At 43.3% G+C, this 26,596-nt stretch overlaps 1 protein-coding gene across 2 annotated transcripts; it reads left to right on the top strand.

Moving 5' to 3' along the window:
* The first annotated feature begins 843 nt into the window (after positions 1-843).
* Positions 844-25,212, top strand: LOC133347463 (glucocorticoid modulatory element-binding protein 2-like). Of its 2 annotated transcripts, none has more exons than XM_061559725.1 (10): positions 844-999; positions 5,524-5,743; positions 6,647-6,735; positions 8,892-9,040; positions 9,428-9,531; positions 11,618-11,775; positions 12,679-12,819; positions 14,027-14,164; positions 15,469-15,591; positions 17,177-25,212. In XM_061559725.1, the coding sequence occupies exons 2-10, from the start codon at positions 5,607-5,609 to the stop codon at positions 17,779-17,781; spliced, it is 1,644 nt and encodes a 547-aa protein (XP_061415709.1). In that variant the 5' UTR covers positions 844-999; positions 5,524-5,606; the 3' UTR covers positions 17,782-25,212. The 2 variants fall into 2 exon arrangements, with proteins under 2 accessions (XP_061415709.1, XP_061415708.1); XM_061559724.1 differs by having other exon boundaries at positions 12,679-12,828.
* Positions 25,213-26,596: the final 1,384 nt, after the last annotated feature.

Below are 26,596 nucleotides of genomic sequence, written 5' to 3'. Positions count from 1 at the left end.
TATCAGAGTCAATGCAAACATGACTCCTTGTAAAAAAGGTGTCAGTTTTGTTGCCAGATAAAAGGGTAAAAAAACAATTATTATTATCCACGTTTGTTAATGACGAAAACTAAACCTTTTATTTTACCAGGTAAGGGCCCACTAAGCTATGTAGCTCTTTTTCAGAATCGACCTGGCCACAAATAATAGCAAACTCAAAAATACAGCAGGCGTCAGGGTCACCTGCATACCGGGCGAGATTTCTCGCCACCAACACGTTCAGTGACAGCCCCTCGTCACGACCTCTCAATAAGGAGAGACCAAATCGCTAGGAATGCGCGCCCGAAAACACAGCAGACGACTCTGAGCCTGGATAGTGAAGGGGATGACGGGTGAGTCACCATGCAATAATAAACAACAGGTGTTTTAGCCTTATGGGGCTTATTTGACCCGTACGTGACCATGCCGTTCAGTGCGTGATTGACGAAGGTGGGGGAGCATTGACCTGGGAGCATAGATTTAATGGTGCGGTACTGTGCAACAATTAACCCTACGCTCCACTGCCCACTGCTGTTGCCACTTGGCGTTGCAAATCGACTTCCAATGTCGCCGTTTATTTAACCCCCCCCCCGTGACGTCACGCGCAATGCACCCCCGCCCCGCCCCCCTCTCCGCGACGTCCGTCACGGGCTCGAGGCCTCGCCTTCCTCTGACGTCACGGGCGCCGGGTCCCGCCCACCGCCCCGCGACGTCACGCGTAACAGCGCCGCGAACGAATCACGCACAGGCACGGGGCCCCGCCCATTCCGTGACGTCACGCGCCCCGGCTCCGCCCTCCTCTCCTCCGTTGACGTCACCCGCACGGCCGGTGACGTCACCGCGGGCAGCGACGTAGCCCGCCTCGCGTTCGTTAAGTTGCCGCGGCCGATGGGAGATGTCAATCGGCGCCGAGAGGCACCAATCTCAGCGCGCGTGCCGCCTCTCATGCTACTCGCCGCGCACCGTTTGCCCTTCGACGCGGTAAGTGCGGCTCGGATTTGTGTTTGGATTTTTTTTTTCCCCCCTTAGGAAAAAAACAATAATTCGTTCGGCGCTCAGGAGGAGGAGGAGGCAGGCAGGCAGGCGCCAGTTCGACAATGAGTGCAGGGAGCGTGAGGGGTGGGGCTGGGTGGGGGGGGGAGTGCGAGATCGGCGGGGGCGAGCGTGCGTGAGCGGGCGCGTGCGTGCGATGGGTCTCGTGCGCGCGCGCGCGCCCCCCCCCCCCCTGGCTCTCCTGATCCCCCCCCCCACGTCCCCCCCTCGTCAACATGGCGCCCGCACCCCCCGCCGCCGTGCGCGCGCTGCGCCGCCGCGTCCCCCAGCCAATGGCGTGGACGGGCGCCGCGCCACACGTGATGCGTCGCGGCCAGTGAGAGAGCGCGGCGACGCGAAGGGCGCGTGCGTGACGGGGGTGGGGGCCGCGGCGGTGGTGGGGAGGTAGCGCGTGACGGGGGGGGGGGCGGGGCGGGGCGCGGTGTAGTGCGCATGCGCGAATCCGTTCGGGAGTGTGTGGTTTACAGTGGCGATATTTGCACACGTGCAGAACCGGCTGACCAGCGTGGTGAAGTATGGCCACGTTAAACCCGCGACCCGCACGGCGCGGGTGAGGCCATCATGCACCGGTGGATTTACAAAAGGGCCAGATTATGGGGTTTATATATTGATGTCGGTGGTTTATACCCTGCAAGGGGCTTTATAAAGTAGTGTGCCACGATTATACATTAGGCAATCATTTATCAAGGGGATTGTATTTTTCGATTTAAAGCTTTCGTGACTGCAGGGATTCATCTTCTTGGTTCTTTCGGTAAAGTCACGTAGAAGGGAAGTAATATGTTTTATTTTTATTATTTTATTACTTCCCTTCTACGTGACTTTACCGAAAGAACCAAGAAGAAGGGGATTGTACTGTTATTTGTTTATATTGTTTAGTGAAATGCTAGGTTCTTGTGACATTGATGCAGACAGAGGTTTAGAAGTAAAATATTACTGCGGTGTCAAAAAAAAAAATATGAGCCTGAAGACGTTTAGGGGAGTGTGCATTGGGAGGTTTGGTAAATGTTCAAATTGTTTGTCTAATGGAAGGAGGTGTAAACTCACGCGTACGAGGTATATCATTTAAAGATGCCCACAGACGGGTTCACGAATCCACATGTTGTGTACTACCATATTCTGGCTACCTCGGTGCCAATTAGATTTGGGATTCACAAATTTTGCGACGCACTATCCCTTCCCGCCACCACCCTCAGCGTTTAAAGTGGTGTGATATACCGTATACAATTTGAACTATAATCCAGGTTCATAATCAACGTTTTTGGGTTTAGATCGCGTTATTTATAAATGTGTCATAACCCACCACCACCCGACACGGCCAATCAGTAAAAAGTGTCACGTTGACAAAAGACAAATAGTTCACTGCTTTAGCCCACCGGTGTGTTGAAGCGTGAAACCACAACATTTACAATTTTCGTAAATGTAAAAAGTGTCACGTTGACAAAAGACAAATAGTTCACTGCTTTAGCCCACCGGTGTGTTGAAGCGTGACACCACAAAAATTGTAAATGTTGTGGTTTCACGCTTCAACACACCGGTGGGCCAAAGCATTGAACTATTTGTCTTTTGTCAACGTGACACTTTTTACTGATTGGCCGTGTCGGGTGGTGGTGGGTTATGACACATTTATAAATAACGCGATCTAAACCCAAAAACGTTGATTATGAATAATATTGGTCGCGAAAGCCTACGTGTTAAGCTATAACCTAGGTGTTTATACGGTAGTGTAATCGTTTATACAGTGCTTTTTGTGCAGTATTCAATCCATCGATGCATCAATGTATGCAGCGCTAAGCGTCTGTAGAGTTGTGACGTTCAATAACAATGTTATGACCACCCAAAGCAGCGGGTGATAGAGCGGCTGAGCAGTAGTAGGGAACTGAAATACGGTAATTGACGTCCTATACTATTGCCGTTATGGAACGGGGTGTTGTACAGACGTCATGCTCGTGTGTTATTTCTAAAATGCGCTGAATTAACTTCAATCATAGGATTGCTGGAACTTAATATTGTTATGTTGTGAATGTACCATTGACGTCTCATAGCTTGCAGAAGTTATTTATATTATCACCGTGTCCCATTACATTGGCTGACTAATTGACGTCTACCGTGGAAAAATTAAGATGTCATCGTTGACCGTGGCATGTGGCAGCATTAAATGCACCCGCCTTAGTCGTGACCTATTTTTTACCTTCAATGTGAAAACGCATTTTGTAGATCCACCCAACAGTTCAGTTACTTAATAAGTTGCGCAAAGTCATGCGTCCAGTTATGCAGCAGCAGCAGCAGCATCGCTTCTGTTTTGCAACACTCATTGCACTTCAAGCAGTTGCAATCACCGCCCTTGCTATGCATGACAGTTCAACGTGGGAAGGGCCAAGACGTGATTTTGCCGTCCCTCACCTCTCGTCTGAACGACCCAGCTAAAGAAGATCACTTAGTTCAGACAGGAGGACATCTAGTCAAGAAAATGCACCTGCTCGGCCTACGAAAATGTTTAAGGCAAATTCGAGCAAGACTATATGACGAATATTGATTCATCCAATTTTATTCAGCAATGCATTCACGTGCAAACGTCTGTTTTATTCAAATGTATTTTCGTGTTGTGATAAAACCTCATCCAACCAATGACATCACCGTTGAATATACTGTCCCATGCAGTACAAAATAATACAGTTTAAAATAAAAGATTTTCAACTACAAGCAGATATTTCCCTAGTTTTTGCAGCCAATTATAAACAGGACAACGCAGGCAAAAATAATACCGTAGGCAACGGTATTGCAGGGACATAATACCGAATAAGGTGGTATTGTTTTGTACAGACGCGTTTTCATCGCTTAACAGTCGTGCGTCTGTGCTCACGACACGTGTACACAGGAGTATAAGTTCGCGCCCGTCACCCACGTACACCGATTTTCGCACATGGGCACAGCGACTCGAGAACGTGGTGTGACCTCAGAATAGTGGATTTGCAGGAGCTTTTGGTAAATTAGCTCTGCGCCATTATTGCATTGGAAAACCACGTGTGCCGATGAGTACATCCAGTATATTAAAGGCTGTGACAAACACGTGGATACCAATGGGGCATTACACGCACAGTGGGCCTCTAACCATATCACCCAGAAAGCACCCGATCTCGTCAGGGCGGTAAGTCAAGCAGTTTTGAGCCTGGATGGTGTGCAATAGTGGTTGATCTTTCGTTTTTGTTTGAGTGGAAAGCCACTTTATTTTATACGTGCACGTGTATATAATTACAGCATGTGTGGCTGGAAAAGAGCTGTTATTTAATAACTTGATGTTCAGTAAAGTCCCTAATGCGTGCACTTATGGGGGAACCCCATGTCTTCTTTGACTCCATCTGAAGTCATGCGCTTGTTATGTTTTTTTTTCTTCCAGAAATGCATATCACATTCTATAAGATGTTTTTAAAAAAACATATAAATGATGTACATATGATAGTCCTCGACTGTGATTTCAACTGCAAACTTGAGATCGTCAATCAAGCGCACTAACCAACTCCAACACTACTCGCCTATGAGTCTATGTTATTATGTTGCTGCAGAGTTATTTACAGTTATCGTGGTAAGATGCTGCTTGACGGCCGCGGAGAGGGGCGGTTGGGAACCTACAGTGCTATATTCCCAATTGAGCACCCATCAAGGGAACAGAGTCTCAATGCTCACAGACCGTGGCCCTCCTGACGTCGGCACTTGCCGTCACCACGGGGGAGGTGGTGGTTGGGCTGCCTGTAGGGACTTTGGTGATGTCCGTAGTTCAGGCTTTGAGGTTTGCTTTCAAAGCAAACGTGATGCTTCACGCCTGGTGGCTGTGTAGAACTGCCCACCTGTGCGAATCCGCCTCTGTTCATTGCATGTGGGAGCATGCAGTGACATCCCGCTGCCGCACAAGAAGATACTTTTGGCCTGTTTCCTAAAAACATAATGTCCTCTTTAACACTATGGAAATCTAATAATATCCACGGTACTGTATATGTTTACAAGGGAAACTTATAACGATGCATCGCTTTGCAACGACAGCAGTTTTTACTCCATTTACAACACTATTTAAGGTCATTTGGACATTTTAGGAATTGGTGATTGATGGCACACGACGGATTCGGTGCACGATTTATGTTACAAATGCAACAAAAAAATCGTCTTGTGTCTGACAAGTACCTGCACCCTAACAAAAATTTAGTTTTAATAAAAATCAAAAAATTTTGGACAATTATATAGGTCAAGCTTGTACAGTATTCTTTAATTGAGATTTGTATAATGAATGCACAACGCTTGCTAATTTTGTTTACACTGTTTGATTCGATTGTCAGGATTTCGTGTTCATATCACAGGGCACATAAGTGTATGCCAGTGAATTTTATATAAGCCTCTCAAGCGCTTACTATCGAGGGAGGTAAGTGTAATAACAGCGTGATGCTGTGCACCGTGTGTGTGCAGCTCCCCAACCCCCTTGCAAGGGGGAGTTAGGGGGAGGCGCAGTCCACTCTGAGGCCCATCCGTCTTCACCTCGTTTGGCAACCATGGCGACGAGCGAGGTGGGAAGTGAAGGGGAAGCAGATATCGTCATGGTGACGGTGGAGGAACCTCAGAACAGCACCGACCCTGCGGAGGATTCAAGTGCCGCCATGATGGTTCAATTCAAGCAGGATCACGCTAGGTAACCATGATGATGCGGGTGGCGGGGGGTGGTGGAAGAGACCACCTCCATGATTGTTGCATTATGAGCGTCATCTGTCTGCCCGTACGTGGACAATATTTTATCATTTTACTGGTCTGAGCGGCACTGAGAAGTGTAGGTTATTGCACAAGTTGTGGTCCTTTATGTAAGGCGTGCTTTTTCCGCAATTTAAACTTTTTAAATAGAAAAAAATGGTCCTGGGGTTTGTTTGACCGTATTTTACCATGCTTGTAAATTCATCCGGTTGGTTAGGGGTTGCCCAGGACCTGTTTAGGCGAGGCCCATGGTTCAGATAACTCTTGCCATTGATATTAGCCATGGCAGCGATTTAAACGGTTCAATATTAGCCTTGGCCAATGATCAAAATAGTGCAGAGTACTAACCACTTTACCACTACTCGTCACTTCTATTGTGTAATTTCTTTTATTTAACTATGATGAATCCATGAAATTCTAATATATCGTAAGAGTTCTGAATAGATGACAGCAATACGTAATTTTACATAAAGTTTACAGCATAATTCAGGAGACAACCAATTCCAGTAGAATACATATTTCCTGTGAGATGGATAACTGTAAGTAATTAATGTTCATTTGTTGAAAGGAATGACTGGTTTACCTTTTAACTTGACTGTTCCTGGCAGATTATGTGTAGAGCATCGTAAGATGCAGTCACATTTAGATGCTATATTAACCTCTAAGTTATATTGCATTGAAAGTGATGAGAGTGCAAATAAAGCTTAATACCTTCCAATGCTTGGCAAGGAATAGCGGACAACGGTGGCACTTTTGTTTATCAGAACAAGTGTGAACTTGTTGAATGTACACGACGGTACGTTCTTTCATCGCGTTGCTAATTGCTGGATGTGATACTTTTGTTCAGTGCCGCTCAAACAGATGACAACATTGAGTCCGTGTACTCTGCCAACACACTGGTGGAGAAGATGGCCAATTCGGGAGATGTGACGGAAGGTACACATGTCTCACTGCACGATGGGGGTGTGGTATGTGTGCTGTGAGGCCACTGTCAAGTGTGTAGCTATCTGCATGTATGTATGGTGTGTGTATATGGGTACCTCCTTGTGTATGCAAGTACAGTGAAACCTTGGATTGCGAGCATAATTCGTTGCGGAAACGTGCTCGTAATCCAAAGCACTCGTATATCAAAGCGAATTTCCCCATAAGAAACTCGGATGATTCGTTCCATAACCCAAAAATACTGTATTCATATAAAAATGATTAATACTAAATACCTTTTTGTATTTTTATTATTTAATATAAAGTAATCAAATTTATTAATTACATTTAATCGTGGCTGGTGTGAGGGAGACGAGAGAGAAGAGAGGAGGGTTATTGTGGAGGACGACTTTCACTTGCAGTACAGTTACTAAAGAATAGTCACTACACTTGGACACAAAATAAAAAAATGCTTTACGCACAAACACGTGGTCACAACACTATAATAAACAGTATACGCTCGCACGAATGTTGACTATATGAGTGGGGCACGCCGACTGAGACCGAGCATGGGAGACGATTATCCACAATCCCACAGCGAGAGAGAGAGAAGAACCATTGGCTCAGTTGTGATCACGTGACGCTCGGCAGACAAAGCGTATACTGTACGTACTGCTCGTATTGCAAGACATCGCTCGTTTATCAAATTTTTATTTATTTAAATTTTTTTGCTCGTATTGCAAAATACTCGCAGACCAAGTTACTCGCAATCCAAGGTTTTACTGTACCACATCTGTCATACAATATACCCTATTGTGCCGTTTGTGTGTGTTGTCATGCATGTATATCACATTTTATGTGTGTCGTGAAAAGTGTCTACGTACTTGTGTTTCTTTTTGTGTATAGCTGCTTGGTTGTGTGTACTGTTCATAGTTATCTGCTTCTGTGTCTTATTGTGTTTAGCTACTTGGTAGTATTAGTTGTGTGGAGCATGCTGTCACCATCCTAGAATCTCAACCAAATCTGGAAGAACACTAGTAACAGAGTGGAACAACACGGACGTCCAGAATAAACACCTCATTCGAGACCCAGACATCACATCTCCTGGTTTTGACATTCCTCCAAGACACTGGTGTGACCATCAACCGCATCAGAACATAAACAGGCCGATGCTCACATCTCCTTCATGAATGGAAAATTTAAGCTAAACCATAGTGTGACTATGCCATGCAACCCAAACTATGGACCATCTAGTGCTTAGGCTTGTCTGTCTTCCTTCAATTCAGGGATAGAAAAACTATACAAACTCTGTCCTCAAGCCCTCTTGTGGTTAGCAGACCTCTACATTGGCATTTAGCTCCTGTAAATATTGCCATACGCAAGAACAGATTCATTTGTGAAGTTATTCAGTTGTGTATACTGTGTGCAGGTATCTCGTTATGTTGCCGTAGCGAGCACGTAGTGCATGCCTGTTGTATTTTGTGTGTGTGTATATCTTTATGCTTCGTTTAGATATGGCTGGTGTTGTGGCCACCCATTTATACATTGTACCTTCTGTGGATTCTAGACTGGGTGTGTGTAACTTTTGGTTGGTGAAATTCATAACAATGGTTTTTTTAAAAGTAGGGTTTATGAAATGGACAGTGTATTTTGTAATGTGTAGTATAATCTGAAAATAACCTGTTTTTTTTCTAGTATGATGTGTATAAAATAATATATGTATGTGACACACTTGTCGTGTTCCAATGCAGCTTAAACGCAGTTTGAGTATGCATGAGCATGCCTAATGTGCCATAATGAGCCCTTGTGTCTTCTGCATCTGTGGATGCATATGTGTCTCTGCGGGGAGCGGTGGCGCAGCGGTTAGGGTGCAGCATTACCTAGTGACCCGAGTTTTATTTCCAATCATGTCTAACAACAGTCACGATTATCTGAACTGGTCCTGGGCCTCCTCCAGGTCGACCCAGCCTCAAATGAGTACCTGGTCCAGTGTGTAAACATCTCCACTAGGGAGACAAAGGCGGCCGGGCGTGGTGTTGGCCACCCACCCCATCGTATGCCGTGCCGGCCTTCATAGTTGCTAGATAACAACACTTTCCCCAACAGTCTGTTCAGGCTATATGGGGGATCTTTATCTTTGTATTTTGTGTCTCTGGGTTGTACTCTCCCAGAGAAGGGGATGGAGGAGGTAGAGGAGGAGGAAGAGGTGGACGATGGGGAAGGAACAAACCTGGCGTATCCCATCACGTGTGGAGACAACAAGGCAACACTGCTCTGGAAGAAGTTTGTCTGCCCTGGCATCAACGTCCCATGTGTTAAGGTATGTGTGGCCTTTTGTAGTTCTTTCAGTTATACGTTGGAGTGTAGAGCATGCAATACAGATGTCGTCGCCCGAAAAGGAGTGCATTTGTGTTCACATGGCATGGAATCATACTTGATCTGCTTTGTTTCTTGTGCTATTGCTAGTGAGTTGGGAGGGAGTAATTTCATGGCTGGATGATCCAGTGAGTGTTTGGGTGACTAAGCGAGTGATTCAGTTTTGGTGAGGGTGTGAGTGGATGAATCTGGAGAGTGGAGAAATGGATGAATTGGCGGAGAGATGGATGAGTGAGTTAATTTAATGGTGTAATTTGTATGGATTATGTTAGTAAAAATGTTTTAATTATGTCGAATGTTGTTTTGTGTGATGTCCATATTTTACGTGTAGTTTAACACCGGACTGATCAGCCCAAAGGAGTTTGTGAACATGGCTGGAAAGTCGACCCTGAAGGACTGGAAGAGAGCCATTCGCATGCGTGGGGTCATGTTGAGGTCAGCTCCCGGCATCCAGCTTTTGCGTTGTATCCACCGATCACTGTCCTCAGTCTTTGAATGTTGACACACTCAGAATGATCATTTGGGTTTTAAGTAATACACAGTACACATTTAGATTTAATTGAGCTGTTTTTTTGTATTTGAATTGTGTTACTTTTAAATTGTAATTACATTTGACTAATTTTCACCATTGTAAGATGTTACGACTCCTAGTGAAGGGTAATTATCACCTGTCTAGTGGTGAGAGCTGGGAGAGAGTGCCTTTGTGCCTCACAAGAAAATTCCAAAAACATAATGTTAATCTCATTTTTACATAACTTATTCCAGATCCTATAATTGGGAATTTTGGTTTGACATGTGATGGACACCCTTTTTTTCAAGGCATGTTAAAGATGTGCCACCTCGTGTTGATATGATGCCTTTTGAAGTAACCTCAGAAGTAGTTCAAAATGTCATATTCCTGAGCCATTCTCTGATGAAAGATGCGGCCCCTGAGCATCAAAGATTTGCACTAAGACAAAATTGATTACTCTTGGTTAAATGATGTTTGAAACTATAATCATTGAGAACAAAAACCTTTGCATTCTGAAATTAAAGCCTCACTAAGCAAAACATTAACCTCAAAAAGAGCACTGGCTTGTTTTAAATGAAACAGGTCAATGTTAGAAAAAAATGTTATTGCAATCATGCAGGGAAAATTAACATCATAACATGGTTATGCTGATAACATAACACAACTTCGTGGTGGTTAGAACTCAGTCGCTCACATTTACATCCGTCATTAAAGTGTGTAAGAATTTTCTTTTGATTATTTAGAATTGTACTTTTATTTAATTATATGAATAAGACATGCAATAGTAGAAAAAAACGTATCTTGCCTGGATTCCATTCTGCCTGGCTGGCACATAGCCAAATACGCGTGTGTTGTAGTGACTTCATGGCGCACATCTTCGTCATGACGTCACCTACATCCCACAGCGTTGAGCCGGGTTAATCAATTTGTCACGCTAACATTACGCTCACCCCCCACCCACCCACCCTCCACACCAGCTGTGTATCCTGCGCAAATGTATTAGAGGAGAGAGATAGAGAGATGGAGGGAGATAGAGGAGGGTGGAAGAGATGGAGAGGAGTGGAGAGGAGAGGGACAAGGAGATAGTGAAAGGGTGTAAAACGGAGAAGAAAGAGCAAAACAGAAAGAGGAGAGCGAGGGAAAGCGACAAGCAGTGGGAGGGAGGATTGGGGAGAGGCAAGAGTTTGAGAAGGGAAAAGGGAGAGCTGGGAATAAGGAGAGGCGAGGGTGAAAGAGAGATAGGGGTCAGGGAAGTGGGTGAGATAGAGTAGAGGGAAGAGAGGAAATTAGAGGGAGGGATAAAGATGGCACAGAGGAATAGAGAAAGAGATATAAACAGAGTCAAAGAAAGAAATCGAGATAAATTGGAATATACCATACAGAGAAGGCAAGAGAAAGGCGGAGAGACAGGGCTGTATATAAAATGACAAAGTTTTGCTCGCTGGCTGGCTGGTGGGGAGGGACAGATGGACATTCACGCTGAAAGGACGTGCGTGCGGGTTGCCCGTAATAATAAGACAAAACCAACAAGTCAGGAAATTAAAATATGAAAGTGTTGATGAGATGGGATCATATAAATTATTTAGTCAAACTGGGACCCAGATTCATGACCGTTTATCAAATGGCGCAGGGTGTTTGATAAATATTAGGCAGCCTGATACCGATCAGTTTTTACCCTTATAGCAAGCTGCCTCTAATTCTTTCTCCAATTAGTTATTTTCCCCCATCCTTCAATAATCTATGCGTATGTGTTCCCCCTGTTTGTATTGTGCCTTGCGATGCAGTCACATTTATGTGCTTCATTGTTTTGTCACTTTTCACATACTAGTTATGAGCTTGTCACTGAATATTGTATTGGTCGCTGAAGGACTCTGAAGTAGGTGGCACGTCAATGGTAGCCACGGCCATCGCGAGAGATATACTAGATGTGGGTATTGTCCGGGTTGCTGACTCGGACAGACCCGGCTGAATTAAAGCCTCCATCTTTGCCCGTGACATGTAACCAAGCAGAAAGGTGATGGACTCGGGGGAGCTGGACTTCTACCAGCACGACAAGGTGTGCACCAGCACTTGCCGAAGCACCAAGTTCGACATCCTCATCAACAACGTGCGCTTACCCATCATCGGCACGCAGGGCGAGTACTCGATGGTTGGAACCCCTTCCGACGGTGAGTTTTCCCAGCGCCCACCACTGCTGACCTTATCCCGCACCACCTGCCTGTATACTGATCGGTTGAGTGGTTATGTGGAATAACGTTCATTAGGGTTAAATATCAATACACTGACAACGATGTTGAATGGGAATATAGTGAATTGGATGTATGAATTGGCCTATAACAAGCAAGATCAGATAAAAGATGCTGAATATTTTCATGTCTCGCTCAGTTTACCACAATATATATAGTATCTTAGTTGCCAATGTGTGTTATCGTGGTGTTGAGCCAGTGGTGGAAATTCAACATTGGCTGCTTCATTCATAGACTGGCTCCTGCCACAGAAATGCAGCAGGGTCCAGGCTTTAAACCACTTGCTTTTAGCTACCATTAGAGATCAATGCTCATTTTAAAGGATAAACACTTCACCCTGTTGGAATGTAAGTGCCTTACTACAAATAAACGGAATAAACCATTCATTACCCCATTGTGTGTGGTTATAAATTAAACCCACAATGTTAGATATGTCTCTGACACCTCAGATTGCATAAAACACTGTCCCACAGGTTTGCATTTCGATGTATTCATTACATTAAACATTCTAATGATAATTATTTCAGTAAACAATTCTGATTCTGGATATTTGTACAACAGCATGTCTGTGTATTCGTGTCTGTAACGAGAATTTGGCACAGTCGGGGCCACAGCTGATGCATCTGCCAGTCATCTCAGTCAACCCTTGGCACCTGGGTCTGTCCCGTGATCTCCTGTAAGCCAGCCTTTGACACTTCACGTGGCCTCAAAGTGTACCTGACCTGGCACAGGCATCGTGGTGATGTCACCGTCACTTAGTGGCGAATGGCGGGTGTTGGTATTGGTAACAGGAATTTGGCTTTAACCGAGGTGTATGGATTGCAGTGAATGGCGCACAGGTGTGCGGGGGTGCTGAGGAGGCGGCCAAAGATGCGAGCGAGCTGGTGTCCACTCCGTCCACCTCCTTCCTACCCTCGACGCCGTGCACCGATAGCGCGCGCGCCAAGGACGCGAGTGAACTTCCAGGTGACAAAGGTGCCCGCCCATCAGTCCTGTACCTACACACACATATACTGGTGTACCCACACACCCGTGTATCTAGACATACACCCATGTACCCATAAAACAAAGATCCCCATCCCTAATGTAGACTTTTATCGGCAGTCATGGCAAGTGTTGTTAGCTAGCATTTATTAAGGCCGGCACTTGCACTAGTGGGTGGGAATCATCACAGTACTCATCTTCACCCTGTCCACACTACTCAGCTTCTGCTCCTCCTGACTGGTACTGTCTGCCTTTGCCTTGCGCTACTTTTACTGCAGGCTGAGATCCACATTCCCCATAAGGTCTGGAACTAAAATCATAAGAGCACAACTATGCTCAGATTCCAGCTACAATATTTTCAAGTTGCCTTGCAGCTATTTACATGCCGGCAATGTCAATTGAACTGTCATGTGAATTATTTCTACAGCTTTATCGATATTGTGTCTTAGTTTTCAAATTTTATTATTACAGGTTAACAGTAAACCATCTTACAATACAGCCTTATAACATTTGTTACTTTTGATATAATGCACTGCTGAAGCAGCGGTTGTAATAATTAAAAGGGGATCAAACCCCAAAAATTAAAGGGCTCTTATCTTTGTATATATGTTGAACTTCTTTCGCACTGTACATAGCCAATTGCTAATACGTGCTTTATAGATGCCTACCTTGGCTGTGTGTCACGAGTTGTCTGACATGGGTTTCAAGCTTCATAGTGAGAAATTTAAATCTCAGGTCAAGTGCTTCATTGTGGCACTCGAGTTACATCACTATGACTACACCCCCCACACCGCTTTATATATCAGTACAGTTACGTTACTATTGCATGTAATGGTGTCACCTGAAGGATTTTAAATACCTTTCTTTGCTTTCTAAACAGTTTGCCTTTAGAGGCTATAACCCCCTTTTCCTGATGACGACCGCTTGTGTTGCGATCGAAACGTCATAGTTTTTTGTTATTTTCTTTGAACCTATCTACGTGACTTTACCGAAAGACCCAAAGAATATGAATTCCTGCAGTCACGAAAGCTTTAAGTCAAGATTTAAGTAAAGAGGTCTTTGTTTTTGGGTTACATCTTACTTCAACTGCAGCTGGAAGGATACAACAGCTGCTGTACTGTTTTGATTGGAGCGCTGAGTCAACTTTTAACTGCCTTCAACCCCACCTCTGTGTGTGTTGCTCATGCAGACGAGGTATTTTCGCTGTGGAAGGGGATCGCTGACGTGGGGCTGCTCGGGGAGGTTGTGAACGAGGTGCAGCAGGAGATCCAGGACACGCTCAAGGCCCTGCGCCAGCGGATACAGCTTTCCCCCCTGCAGATGAGTGGTACAGGCCCAATGTTTACTCTGTTGTCATTGTCTATTCGTGAAGTGGCTTCACACGGTGGCGCTGGTCTCTTGAGTATCAGGCTGATTTTTATATTTAGAGCTTGGGATCACAGAATCGGTGGCTTGAGAAATGAGAGGTGACAAATTGGCATGTCTAGCATTGCCTACTAAATCAATCACTCATCGTGGACACCCTCTTAAGCACTTCCCATTATGTTATCTCCATATATATGAGGCAAGTTGTGATTATGTGTGTCTGTTCAAAATGCTTAGCGTACTTCCCGACATGCAACAAACTTGAAATTTGCCATGTGAGTACTTTCCAGACTGTACACCATGCAAAAATGATAAAAAAATACACTTTTTTGGTGGGGGGGGAGGAGCTCAATAATGCATATATTTTTTGCACGGCAAGTGAGCTGTGACGTCACATCTGTCACGTGACCCGCGCATGTGGAAGCGTAACACATTGTCGTGTAGTGGTTAGTGCGCTGTGCTACGAACCCGGCGACCCGAGTTTAATTCCCGCTCACGGCCACCAACGGTGACGATTATTTGAACTGGTCCTGGGCCTCCCCTAGGTCGACTCAGCCTCAAACGAGTAACTGGTGTGGTGTGTGGACATCGCCACTGGGGAGACAAAGGCGGCTGGGTATGGTGAATCCAAGTCGTCCCCGGGCGGAGCCGGGTAGTACAGCTAGTTGTACATAATTGTTAAAACCTAGGCATGGATGCTTCACCCTTTCCCTCTCGATATTCTATGAATTGGCACCAATAATTTATTATTTTTTTGTATCTAATTTAGACGGTCTCATTTGTAGGTTCTATCTCTTGTTGTTTGTATATTATGATAAAATTTGTATAATTTGTTTATGAACACAATTTGGTACTTGTATCATGAGTGTAAGAATTGATTTTATGCAATGAATTGTTGCAAGTCTATTACCAGGGGACTGCCCTTACGGTTCCCAACACGAGCAGCCGGCCACCTATGGTGTGGTTTTTTCCATCACTCGTTAAGTGAAATACTCAGAAGGATCACTGCTGCTTTCCATAGCATAAATGCTTGTGATTTGCATAACTGCTTCCACACATTGTTTACTTATTTTCCTAAGTCCGTGTACTATAAGGCACGGTTTTCACTTAAATGTTTAATGCAACTGGCTATTCAGCTCTCAAATTAACCTTGTTTCAGTGGTAATGGCAAGTGGAGGTGCACAATAGTAAATTATGAGTCACATTTCCCTGCATACATCAGAGGCTTCCGCTGCTAATGTTGTTGTGTGCGTGGACCCCTATCAGATGCAGCGACGCTGAACGGCGTGGTCCAACACTTTGGCCTCATGGATAATGTTAAGAAGATCCTGGGCAACCACAAGTCCCAGATGGGTCGATACCGCGACCAGTATACACGGGACCTGGCAGGTGCGCTGCACCTCACCACTGCATTGTCTGTCAGCACCCACACGTCTTCACTTTCTCACAATATCTTTTGATTTTACCATTTATTTTAATTCTTGTGTTCATTTACATTTCTTGTTGATTTTTTTTTATTCCAGGTGTCCCTTCCAATTCTGAGACACGTGTCTCAGTGGGTTGAAATTAAAATATATTTATTGTTTGATGCGATGTTAGAGATTTTTTGATTTTTGAGAAATGGAATTTTGGTCAGGCACGCTCGACACTTTTCTGTTCATGGGTCCTGATTAGCATTGCTAATGTTTTTTCTTTTACGCTGAGCCAGTTTACACGCAGTATTCATCTACATTTGAAATCTGTGAATCACATTTGCATTGTTTCACTCATTCTTAATGTCTTTTGAGGAATGATAATTGTTTTTTTACCCTTCTATCTGGCAACAACACTGACACCTTTTTACAAGGAGTCATGTTTGCATAGACCGCAATACCTGCAGTCATAATACAAACAAAAGACATAACTCTGATAATGTGCACTGTCCTTGAAGTTGATTGGTCCACACCCGAGACAGCTTTCCTTAGAGCCTAGTCTCACATGGGTTGGACCAGATGACGCCAAAAGGCGCACAACTCAAAGACAATGCACCATCAGAGTATGAGAGCTCTCCTTGTAAAAAGGTGTCAGTTTTGTTGCCAGATAGAAGGGTAAAAAACCAATTATCATATTTTACTGGCAATAGAGGTTCCCATAGTGTAGATGCTTGCCCCGAGCTCTCATACTCTGATGGCGCATTGTCTTTGAGTTGTGCGCCTTTTGGCGTCATCTGGTCCAACCCATGTGAGACTAGGCTCTAAGGACTGCAGGTATTGCAGTCTATGCAAACATGACTCCTTGTAAAAAGGTGTCAGTTTTGTTGCCAGATATAAGGGTAAAAAAACAATTATCATATTTTTACTGGCAATAGAGGCTCTTTTGAGGAACTGAAGAGATGCTTTGCCATGATTAAGGAGTGCAGTGCTGTGAGACTATGTAAGCCGCAGGGTGTGCTTGACTTTTTCCTGAGTTATATGCATGTGACCGGTTGTTCAGCCTTCCAATCAGTGTGCTACATTAAACTTTAATCTGGTCTGAGCTTTTTTGTAGATGTTTTTGAAGATATTTGACTCGTAGTTCTCATGATTACTGACTAATAATTCTTGTAATTTACAGTGGTAAAAGCTCTGATACACCTGGGTGCTTTTAGGGAGATGCGTCGCTGAAAATCATCATAGGCAAAAATTTCACTGCCCAAATATTGACAAATCTTATTGCTTCCCCGCTAGGGGGAGAACTGGAATGTTAACTTGCATTCAGATCACAAAAAATGATCACGTGACTACCTAACGTTGTGTGTCCTGTCGACCTTTGTTTATCAAACACGCATCTCAACAAACTGTTGTCATTCGCTTGACCAAATTGTGTTATCCTGCACTATTGCCTTACCAAGTTGCCACAGTTGCTCACGGTTAATGCGATTGCCATGAGAGCTAGTAGCACTAGCCCGACAGCAAGTCCGAGCTTGGCTTGTTTCCTTTGTGGCGCGGACGCGCAGAGCTGGAGCGGCAGTGCGATGATCAGCGCCGCCGCAGCATCGAGCAAAAGCAGCGCCAGCAGCTGACCACGCTCTCCCCGTCGGCCATCGCCATCTCCCCGCCGCCGGCCAAGCGGCCCCGTGCACAGCGCGTGCCCACCATGGCCACCATCCCCGGCCTTACTACCATCCCCATGGCCAAGCTGCCCACGCTCGGCAAGCAGCAGCCGACGTTCGCCGCGGGGACTACCACGGCGACGTATAGCACCATGGCTGGGACGCCAGGTGGCCTCACTGTCATCGGCTCACAGGCCATCATCTCCACCGCGTCCGGGCTCAAGGTGCTGAGCCCCGTGCAGTTTGTGTCGGCGCAGGGGGGCGATGGCGGCGGCATTATGAGCGCCGCCGGGCTGGGAGCAATGTTGCAGGGTGCTCAGGTGGTATCGGGACCCGGCACCGTGGTCACGCTGCAGCCCGTCCCAGAGGCCACCGTCGCAGCAATGGTTTCTGCGGCAGCAGCGTCCACGGCGGTGCCCGGAGCGCTGCCGATCCAGGCCGCCCCGGCTGCGGTTCCCATGGAGGGGGAACAGGCGGCGAGCGATGTGGGAGCAAGCGTGGCGCCATGAGGGTAGTGTGCGTGTGAGGGCTGGCGACCGCCTTGGGACAGACGTGTGGAACAAAGTAGAAGCCCCCGGACATCCACTGCGGCAGTTGCTGTTGTTGTTGCAGAGACTGTTTTGAAAGGTCAAAAGTGCAGTGTCATGGGACCTCACAGACTGGTTTAGTTACAAACCCCAAGGAAGACTCGTGCATCTACTATTTCCATTTTCTCAACATTTTAATGTTATTGTTAGATCAGGCAGATAGGATGCAATTTTTACTAACAATTAAATTAACTAACAACCCACCTGCTTTTTTATTTCATATTATGCAAATACAGTAAGCAGACATTTCCAGCTGCTTGTTGCTGAAGATCTTGCGTCTGGGAATGTTGTGAACTCCTTTGTTTGCGAATGCATCTTGATGACCCGGCCTCCAAGAGGGAAGTGGCATCATCTCCTGGCAGTGCTGTCTTACCGTGGAGAGCACAGAGTTATATACACGTGTTGGGTCTTTGGACCTGTGTACATACTTGGACAGCTGTGAAAATGAATCTCTTACCATTTTTAGTTTGCTACATTTAGAGGTTAACATTATATGATACGTTCATGGTGATGTAGATTTTTACGTGCCAGTTCTTTAACATTTATTGCAGAAACTCCTTTCTCAAACTGACATTGTAGGTGGATTGCAGATACAATTGGATGATTAAAAATGAATTTCATCCACTTGTATGGTTAAAAGTTCATGGTGTTATGCACCATGTTTAGTAGCTTTTGACTGGAACTGTAGAAAATAATTAATAGTATTGGAAATTGTTTAACATGTACTTTAGTTGAAATGTAAACTCTCCAAAATTAGCTGTTAATGTAACAGTATATATAAATTAAGTACGAGCTGAGTGTCCAGTTAGTCATGAAATAAGTGCTAAATTATGTGGATTTGTGTTATTTACTACTTTAGTGAGCCAAGAATGCCTGTGTCCTGCGCGTGACGTCACTCCACGTCGGCCAGCCCCCCTCATTAATACTCATGAACAGGTGACGTCCTCCACATGGACCCCCCCCCCTCATTAATAATCATGAACCGGTGACGTCATGGGGGGGGCGAGGCGCCTCCTCCCCCCCTCAGCGTCAACTTACAACCCTAACTACAAAGGCAGAACCCTAACGTCACACGATCTCCATAACGCTATTGAGACATAGAAGTAAAAAGGACGTCATGATGAACAAGGGATTATAATCTTTGAATGAAATAAGTCTGTCACCGCGGCCTTACAAATTGCACACGAATTGATGCAATTAATATCATATCACATCACGGGCTGCTTTTCTCTTTCAAGTTTCAGATTTACTGAAATACACCCGTCCTTGGACGGGCAAAAGGCTAGTGTAACCAGAATGTTTGATATTTGAATCGTGTGGAAAGGGCATGGAATAGTAAAATAATATTTGCATTTTAAAATCGATATACTCCAAATTATCCTTGAGTAAAGAGGCTGGAAACACTGATACATAACCCTCTTTCAAGTCTACATTGTGCGGAAATGTACATTACACGTTATTTCCATTACGCATTATTTCCATCAAGTGAAGATATGGAAGCTTCATTTCTATTAATTGTTGTGCATAAAAAGCTTTCATAACATTTGTTATGAACTGTTGTGGCTTTTGGATACTAAAATTATAAATTAACACATGAAGACATATTCATGTAAAAATAAATAGCATGTTGGTCCATAAACCTATGGACCTGCTTTACAAATTGTTTCCACACTGATGATGACACTCGAACCTATCCAGCATCTGACTGCTTAAACAAATTTTACTGGAAGACATTAGCCAAGAAGCCCATAAGCTGATGGAATTCATTACTTGGTGAGACAGACCATTATTTACAATTTGAAAGCTTTCACATTGACCTGGGTTGGCTGGTGTAGTTTATGCTTTTGTGGGATTAAGTCCTGAGTCTGTGTGAGCAGAAATTGACAAATGCTAAAATGTCAGTGTGTGTTAGGTTCTTGTCGTGTGTTGTCTTTCAGTATTTTTGTTTATTACAACTATTAAATTGGTTATCTGTAATCCGAATAGAGCGTTGATGAATGCAGTTTATTTTAATCCAGGATGAGTGATCTTTGGGTTATCCTGAATCTAAAGTACTTGATTTCGAAGTGAAATGATTTGTTTCTGCTTTTCTGGTCCAGCTTTGTCCCTTGTATGTTTGTACAACTTTATATATCTGTTTCAAAAGAAGATGCAGCTAAAATATTATCTCTTATTTCACGGATACACACCTAGGTTGTGCGCATACCAAGTTCGTTTCAGTTTGCGACTTCGAAAAGGAGAATAAAGACTTTAACTAATATGTGCCACCATAGCACTAATAATATCACAGCATTGCAGTTTATGTATATTTTAATACGATGCTATGGCAGCCACCTCAGTAAAACATGCTATATAGTCGCTTTAAAGTCTTTTGTTAATGAAGCTATAAAATGTATACTGGGACAGCCTAGGTAGGATACACGGCCTATACATGGCCTGAAAAATAAGAGCTATTTGATATGTTTTTGGTTGTGGCTTTCTATAATATTAAGAACGTTACATATTTTAACAGCAGCCTAACACCAGTTTCTTAAATTATGCTTTTAAATGTTGACAGGTTTTGTTTTGCCTTGTGTGTGTGTGTCTCCCTGGTGTGCATCATTGTATGATGTGTGAAACATTTTAAGAGTTAAAGCACAAGGTTTGGGCTTGTCAATCGGAATTTTTAAAATATAAATTTGGTTCAATATTATGGCTCATTGAGATTGGTTAAGACCTGTTACATTCGCTGTGTTTGGCACCGAAGATGTGTAGCAGTTTTCGATTTTGTGCTAAATTTAGGTTGGTTTTGTGCATTTCATTTGTTTTACAAGACTTTGGTAATCTTCAGGCAAATCCATCACAAGTCATATTTCATGGATTAATTGACACCACTTGTAACGTAAAAGCTGAAAAAATGACAGTATTTTGAAACATCTTACACACTGAAATTGTTTTAATAGCTAACGTTGTTGGCAGTGGCTCAGCCTCAGTGTGGAAAGTCAATAAACTGTTTTTTAAGTAACAAAAAAATCTCCTCACTTCACGTCTCAATGAATCCGTCTGTTTTATCCTTTTCCAGTACGGCTTGAGTTTTTTTCTTTGAAGTTGTCCTAATTGTTTTTCTACATTGCCAAAGGAATATTTTTAATGTTAGCTGATACATGCTTCGGTTCCTTACGCAGTGGTATTCATCATGGAGAGGTTTATTTGTTAGCGATTACCAATAAGATGCACCACCAATGTGCAAAGGTTTTGTATGCATTCATATGTTGTAAAATCTGTATGCAGTTGTGGGGTTTTTGAGTGTCGCATAGCAGAACAGTTATCACCTCACAAGGCTATTTTTGAGTCTCTTAATACAAGTTAACATGCATTTAGGACAATAATAGCAGTCTCTTCGCAGAGCTGTTTTTAACAATGTGTCTCATTAGTTGAACATGTAGGCTTTCGCGACCAATATCCATGATATAGGTTTTTTTTGGGTTAGGTCACGTAAATATTGTCTCAATTAGCCTTGTGCCCGTCCAAGGACGGGTGTATTGCAGTAAATCTGAAACTTGCAAGCGAAAAGCAGTCCGCGACGTGATATTACATGAATTCGTGTGCAATTTGTAAGGGTGCGGTGACAGACATTTCATTTTAAAGGTTATAATCCCTTGTTCATCATGACGTCTTTTTTACTTCTATGTCTCAACAGCGTTACGGAGATCGTGTGACGTGAGGGTTCTGCCTTTGTAGTGAGGGTTGTAAGTTGACGCTGAGGAGGGGGGAGGAGGCGCCTCGCCCCCCATGTGGAGTGACGTCACCCGCTCATGATTTTTAATGAGGGGGGGGGGGGTCCATGTGGAGGACGTAACCTGTTCATGATTAAATCTTGACTTAAAAGCTTTCATGACTGCAGGAATTCATATTCTTTGGGTCTTTCAGTAAAGTCAAGTCGATAGGTTCAAAGAAAATAAAAAACTACGACGTTTCGATCGCAACAAGCGGTCATCATCAGGAAAAGGGGATTAGCTTCTAAAGGCAAACTGTGTATAAAGGTTTAAAAATGGGCATAACCCAAATGTCAGTAGCATGGGCGGGGCAGTTAATGTGAGGTGGTGGGTTTTCCACCAATTAAAGGGCTGCCAGGTAGGGGGGCTGGTCGACGTGGAGTGACATCGCGTGCAGGACACAGACATTCTTGGCTCATAGTAGTAAATTGTAATGATAGTTACATTGTTAGAATATGCTGCCTGGTACATGCTTGTATTGGAACAGAATCTAATCACTTTGTTTATTAGAGCCCATTACTGTTACATGTATCTGCATGTACAATATCGGATCTCTGTGTGATGGGATTTCGAATGATTGCGCCTGAGTGTTACGGCCAGTGAACAGCTGTGTGTGAATATGATATGTATAAGATGTTTTGAGTTACAGTACCAATGTTTTGGCCAAATCTGTCTTTTTTTTATTTGTGTGTATTACAATCAGCTCCCTGCTTTCTGCCTCGTTCAGGCTGTTATATCAAACATTGCGTTGAGTGGGTGAATATTTGAAACTTCACGGCATTCCTTTAACTAATAGAATTTGGGGTATTTTAAATATTCCGGTTGTAATGTGTACATGTGTGGTGATAAACATGGCACAGGGTGAGGCTTTTACAGGCCAATATATTTAATTCCAAACACTGCATTGACAACTCTGCCTCTCAATTCAGCCCATTCATTTACAGAAGTCCTATATGTCATTGTTATGGTCTTATGGCAACGGTAGTTTAAAAAAAACAGACCTACACGTAATGCAGTACCGTAGGAAATATTAGTGTGTTGTAGCAGTCAGTATACACCTTTACGTATTGGAAAAAAAATGTGCATATTAAATCCTAAACGTGATTTATAAGACTATAGCTAGAACAAAAATTTAACTGGCAAGCCCTCCCAAAGTAACAGTAACAATCAAACCTAACATTGGTTTCTTAATATGTAATTTAGTGTGTGTACTAAACAGGCACCATTAATATTGTTTGGTTAAGTACGTGCTGTCTGAGTGCTGCTAGAGTTGTTTGGAATATAATAATTGTTTTCAATTTACTTTTAATTATTTCCGCTAAAACAGTGCATGGTTAAACAATGTTAATGGATTGACAACTATTTTAAAACTCTCACGTGGGCTTCTTGGTACAATGCCAAGCAGGTGTGCATTCTTATATATTGATCATGATGCTGTTATAACTCGGTGTGGTTAAATCACTGAACAACTCAACCACTAGAGCTGCCACTTACGATACAACTATAGCTCACTTGCATTGGATAATTTGCTACTCTTATCCATTTTTATAGCAACAATAATGCAAAACACATGCAGTAGCCTTGCCTTGTGATCTGTGCTGACCATGTTAAGCTGTGTGGTGTATTGTGAAGGAAGTAATGCTGCCCTGCAATTAGTACTGCAGCCAATTGCTAAACCTAACCCCCAAACATGTCAAATGCTGACCTTTTTATATCTGGTGGGGCCATTAACATGTCCATTTTCAGACTGCTGGACCCCAGAACCAATTGTGATTGGCTGCAGAAGTGTGTTTCGCTGCAGCGCCACCACTCTGCTTCTCCACCATTGGCCCCGATCAGTCCCAACGTATGACACTATCAACTGTCAGAAGCTTGATTTAGTACCTCTGTAGCATCAAGACGCGTTATAAAATACAGCTCAATTTTATCAAAACGTGTGGACATATAATCTTTCTTTCCATGTGTTCTGCCCTCTTACAATTGCACCATTATAATGTTTTGTCAGACTAGACATGATAAAATAGGACAAGCAGACACCATGTAAGTAAACCTGCATGTACAATGCCGGATTCATATGAAAATACTTGTTTAAAAAAAAAAACTTGGAATAGTTTTATTGCAGATCATAGAAAACACCTAACACAGACACTGTACTCATGTTTTAAATGGCTGTAAATGCATTGACAGGTAGTGGTGCCTGCATACAAATAGCACGTCGATTTCAGTTGTGTAGTAAAGTGTGTTCATCTGTGGGTAACGGTGTTCGGAATGCAGATGTGATTGTCGCAAAATGTAATAGATCCTATGTAGCATGATGGTGCAGCTTTGGGAGAAGCTGTGTAAATATAGGTGCTGTATAAACATCAACCTGACCCTTTTTAATAATTCACTCTAATAGATGTATGTAGACGTTTTAACCAGAAATTATTTTTGGCAAAATAAATAAAGTGGGATTTTATAGTACCTAAACCCATAGGCCACTTGTGCCTTTAACGTACCCGGGCTGTAGTTGTTGAGGTCATGTGTTTCGGGAATATTGACAATCACTTCCTGTGTGTTTTCACATACAAAACGACTCCACACATGCTCCGCTATCCCCAATGCATGTATATAGTCACAAGAGATTTTCCAGCCTTTTTTATATTATCGTAACTTTGGTCTCAATGCGCTAAACACAGATACGCAATCAATGACATCACCTCATCCTGATGATGTGATAGCAACCAACGCTGATATAATTTAGTTGTTTTTCCATTTCGTCTTACACTGGGGTTTCATTGCTTACGTATCAGCAGCATCAAAAGTGAACTGGAAATCAGCCTTTAGGACACTCATTGCTTCCATGGATGCGGTTGTGCCAAAATGTGGAATTAGAGTGCAGCTTTTACCACTTTTTGTATCGTGCGGTGCCCCCATGCTTGCGCTAATTAGTCCTGTCGAATGAATCTTCACAGGCATGAAACGATTCGATACATTGGCACGATTTATTTTTTGTGTTATGTTTGTATAGTACTATTACATTTTTAATTTCTTGTTTTTACCGTTTCATTTGTATCGTCTATTTTGTTTATACTTTATGTAATGTGTCTTATTTGCACAGTTTTATCTATATTATGTCATTTATACTATATCATATTCGACTTGTTTGCACTCCCTGAATTGTAATGCGTTTTAATTTGACTGTCATTTATTTGTCCCATGTCTGGTTCATAAAAATCGAAAAACTAAAAAATAATTTGTTATTCGCATGATCACATGCATGTCATGCGTGTATAAGGATCGATGTTTATTGATGAATCGATTCTCCGTTGCATACCTAATTCATAACGACACCCGCATGTCTTTGCAGGTTCCATAGTGGTTGGGTGTTGAACTCAGGTTCACAGCTGTCAGGCCCTGTCCGGCAGAAACACTTCACCTGTATGGTAATGGCTTCATTGTAAACCTGAGCATCTGTCTCTTCTCTGCATGTACTGCATTCTTGTGTTGCTTTTTGTCTTACGGAGTGTACAAAAAAATAAACGTGCTCTTTGTTTGCAAACTGGTAGTATGAAGTGCTTAAGCAATGCTTCAGGTTCCAATTTAATAAATGCATTTAAACCCCCATATGTTGCGCTTAATGAAGGCCACTGGCAGAGGAGATGTGCATTGTGTGTGTTCCGGGCACTATCCACACACGCCTGTTATACCAGCGCTTTCGCGGAAAGGGTTCGTAGATTATAAATAATTGTGAAATTCCCGAACCTGCTAAGCTGTGAGGTGACCAGGTTATGGCAATACAGCAAATGGGGTTGGGACCACATCTGTGTGGACCTTTGGGTGTTAAATTCTTCTTTAACATTTGACTTGGCCAAACACCCCAATGCAGTACCCTCTTATGAAGGAGTCTTGAGAGTTTGGCTTTCCTGGGAAAAGTATATTATTATACTGCTCCAGCAGCTGACAGCTGTTCTGTAATGGTAGTTTTACCATACAGGTGATCATTGCTTTTACTGACAGTGTGTGCCCTCTGCTGCTGACAAAATAAACTCAGATTTGTAAGTCATATAGAAGTGAGCAAGCCAACAGGTATATTTAATGTGAGAGTTTAAACAGGATGCTTCATAATTGTTCGGTCAGATCGCATAAGTAAAATGTGTGTCAACCATCCATCTGATGTAGCCAATTAATACATTTGTTATGTTAACAAAAGTGCCAATTTTTTTTACTGCTTCTGCACACAACCGGTGTGTTGGAGAGAAATTTCAAAATATTTTAACGATTTGGTATGACGTTTCAAGATAGTTACAACCAGCATAATCAAGCAGTTGCCAGAATTGTGAAAATATCCTCCAGATAACATCTCACATAATTTGTTGTAATTTAACAACCATCTGGTACAATTAATGTAATTATCACTAGATTAATCACGTAAGTATATAACCACACTTCCAAATAAGATGTTTATACATGAATAAATTGGCACTTTTCAAGCGACAACTTCATTGTGTCAGACGGATGACGGTTTACGATATATTTTACTTACGCAATGTGACCCAACAACCAATAATGAATCAGGAGTGATGTGAACAACAATGATGAAAGGCTTCACTTGTCAATAGGGACGTGGGGACAATGGGGGTACACAGCACAGACAACCAAACCATAAAACTACTGTATCCGTACTACCCAACCAGACCCTATCACTCTCCACTCCTTCCCATAACCGCATTAGTCATTTGCTGCACTAGCTAGCCACACATTAGCTCTTGCTAATCTAACCAGCCAGATCCTCACCATATCCCTAAGCCTTCATAACACTTGCCCTATTTCTAGCCCTAGCCGCAGTAAAACTCACGCGCACCATTATTTCACCAGTCAACCAGACCCTACCACTATCCATGACCATTAACCCTAACTACATGAGCCAACCAGACATAGCCCCATAGGCAACCAATTTCTAACAATAAACAATATGCTTAACTCATAGCCACACTAACCAA

The sequence above is a fragment of the Lethenteron reissneri genome, chromosome 26 (assembly GCF_015708825.2).
Source record: "Lethenteron reissneri isolate LAM-NWPU_2019-01 chromosome 26, ASM1570882v1, whole genome shotgun sequence".
Lineage (NCBI taxonomy): Eukaryota > Metazoa > Chordata > Hyperoartia > Petromyzontiformes > Petromyzontidae > Lethenteron > Lethenteron reissneri.
Note: the sequence above shows the minus strand (reverse complement) of the source record. Positions and strands in the feature narration are given on the sequence as shown.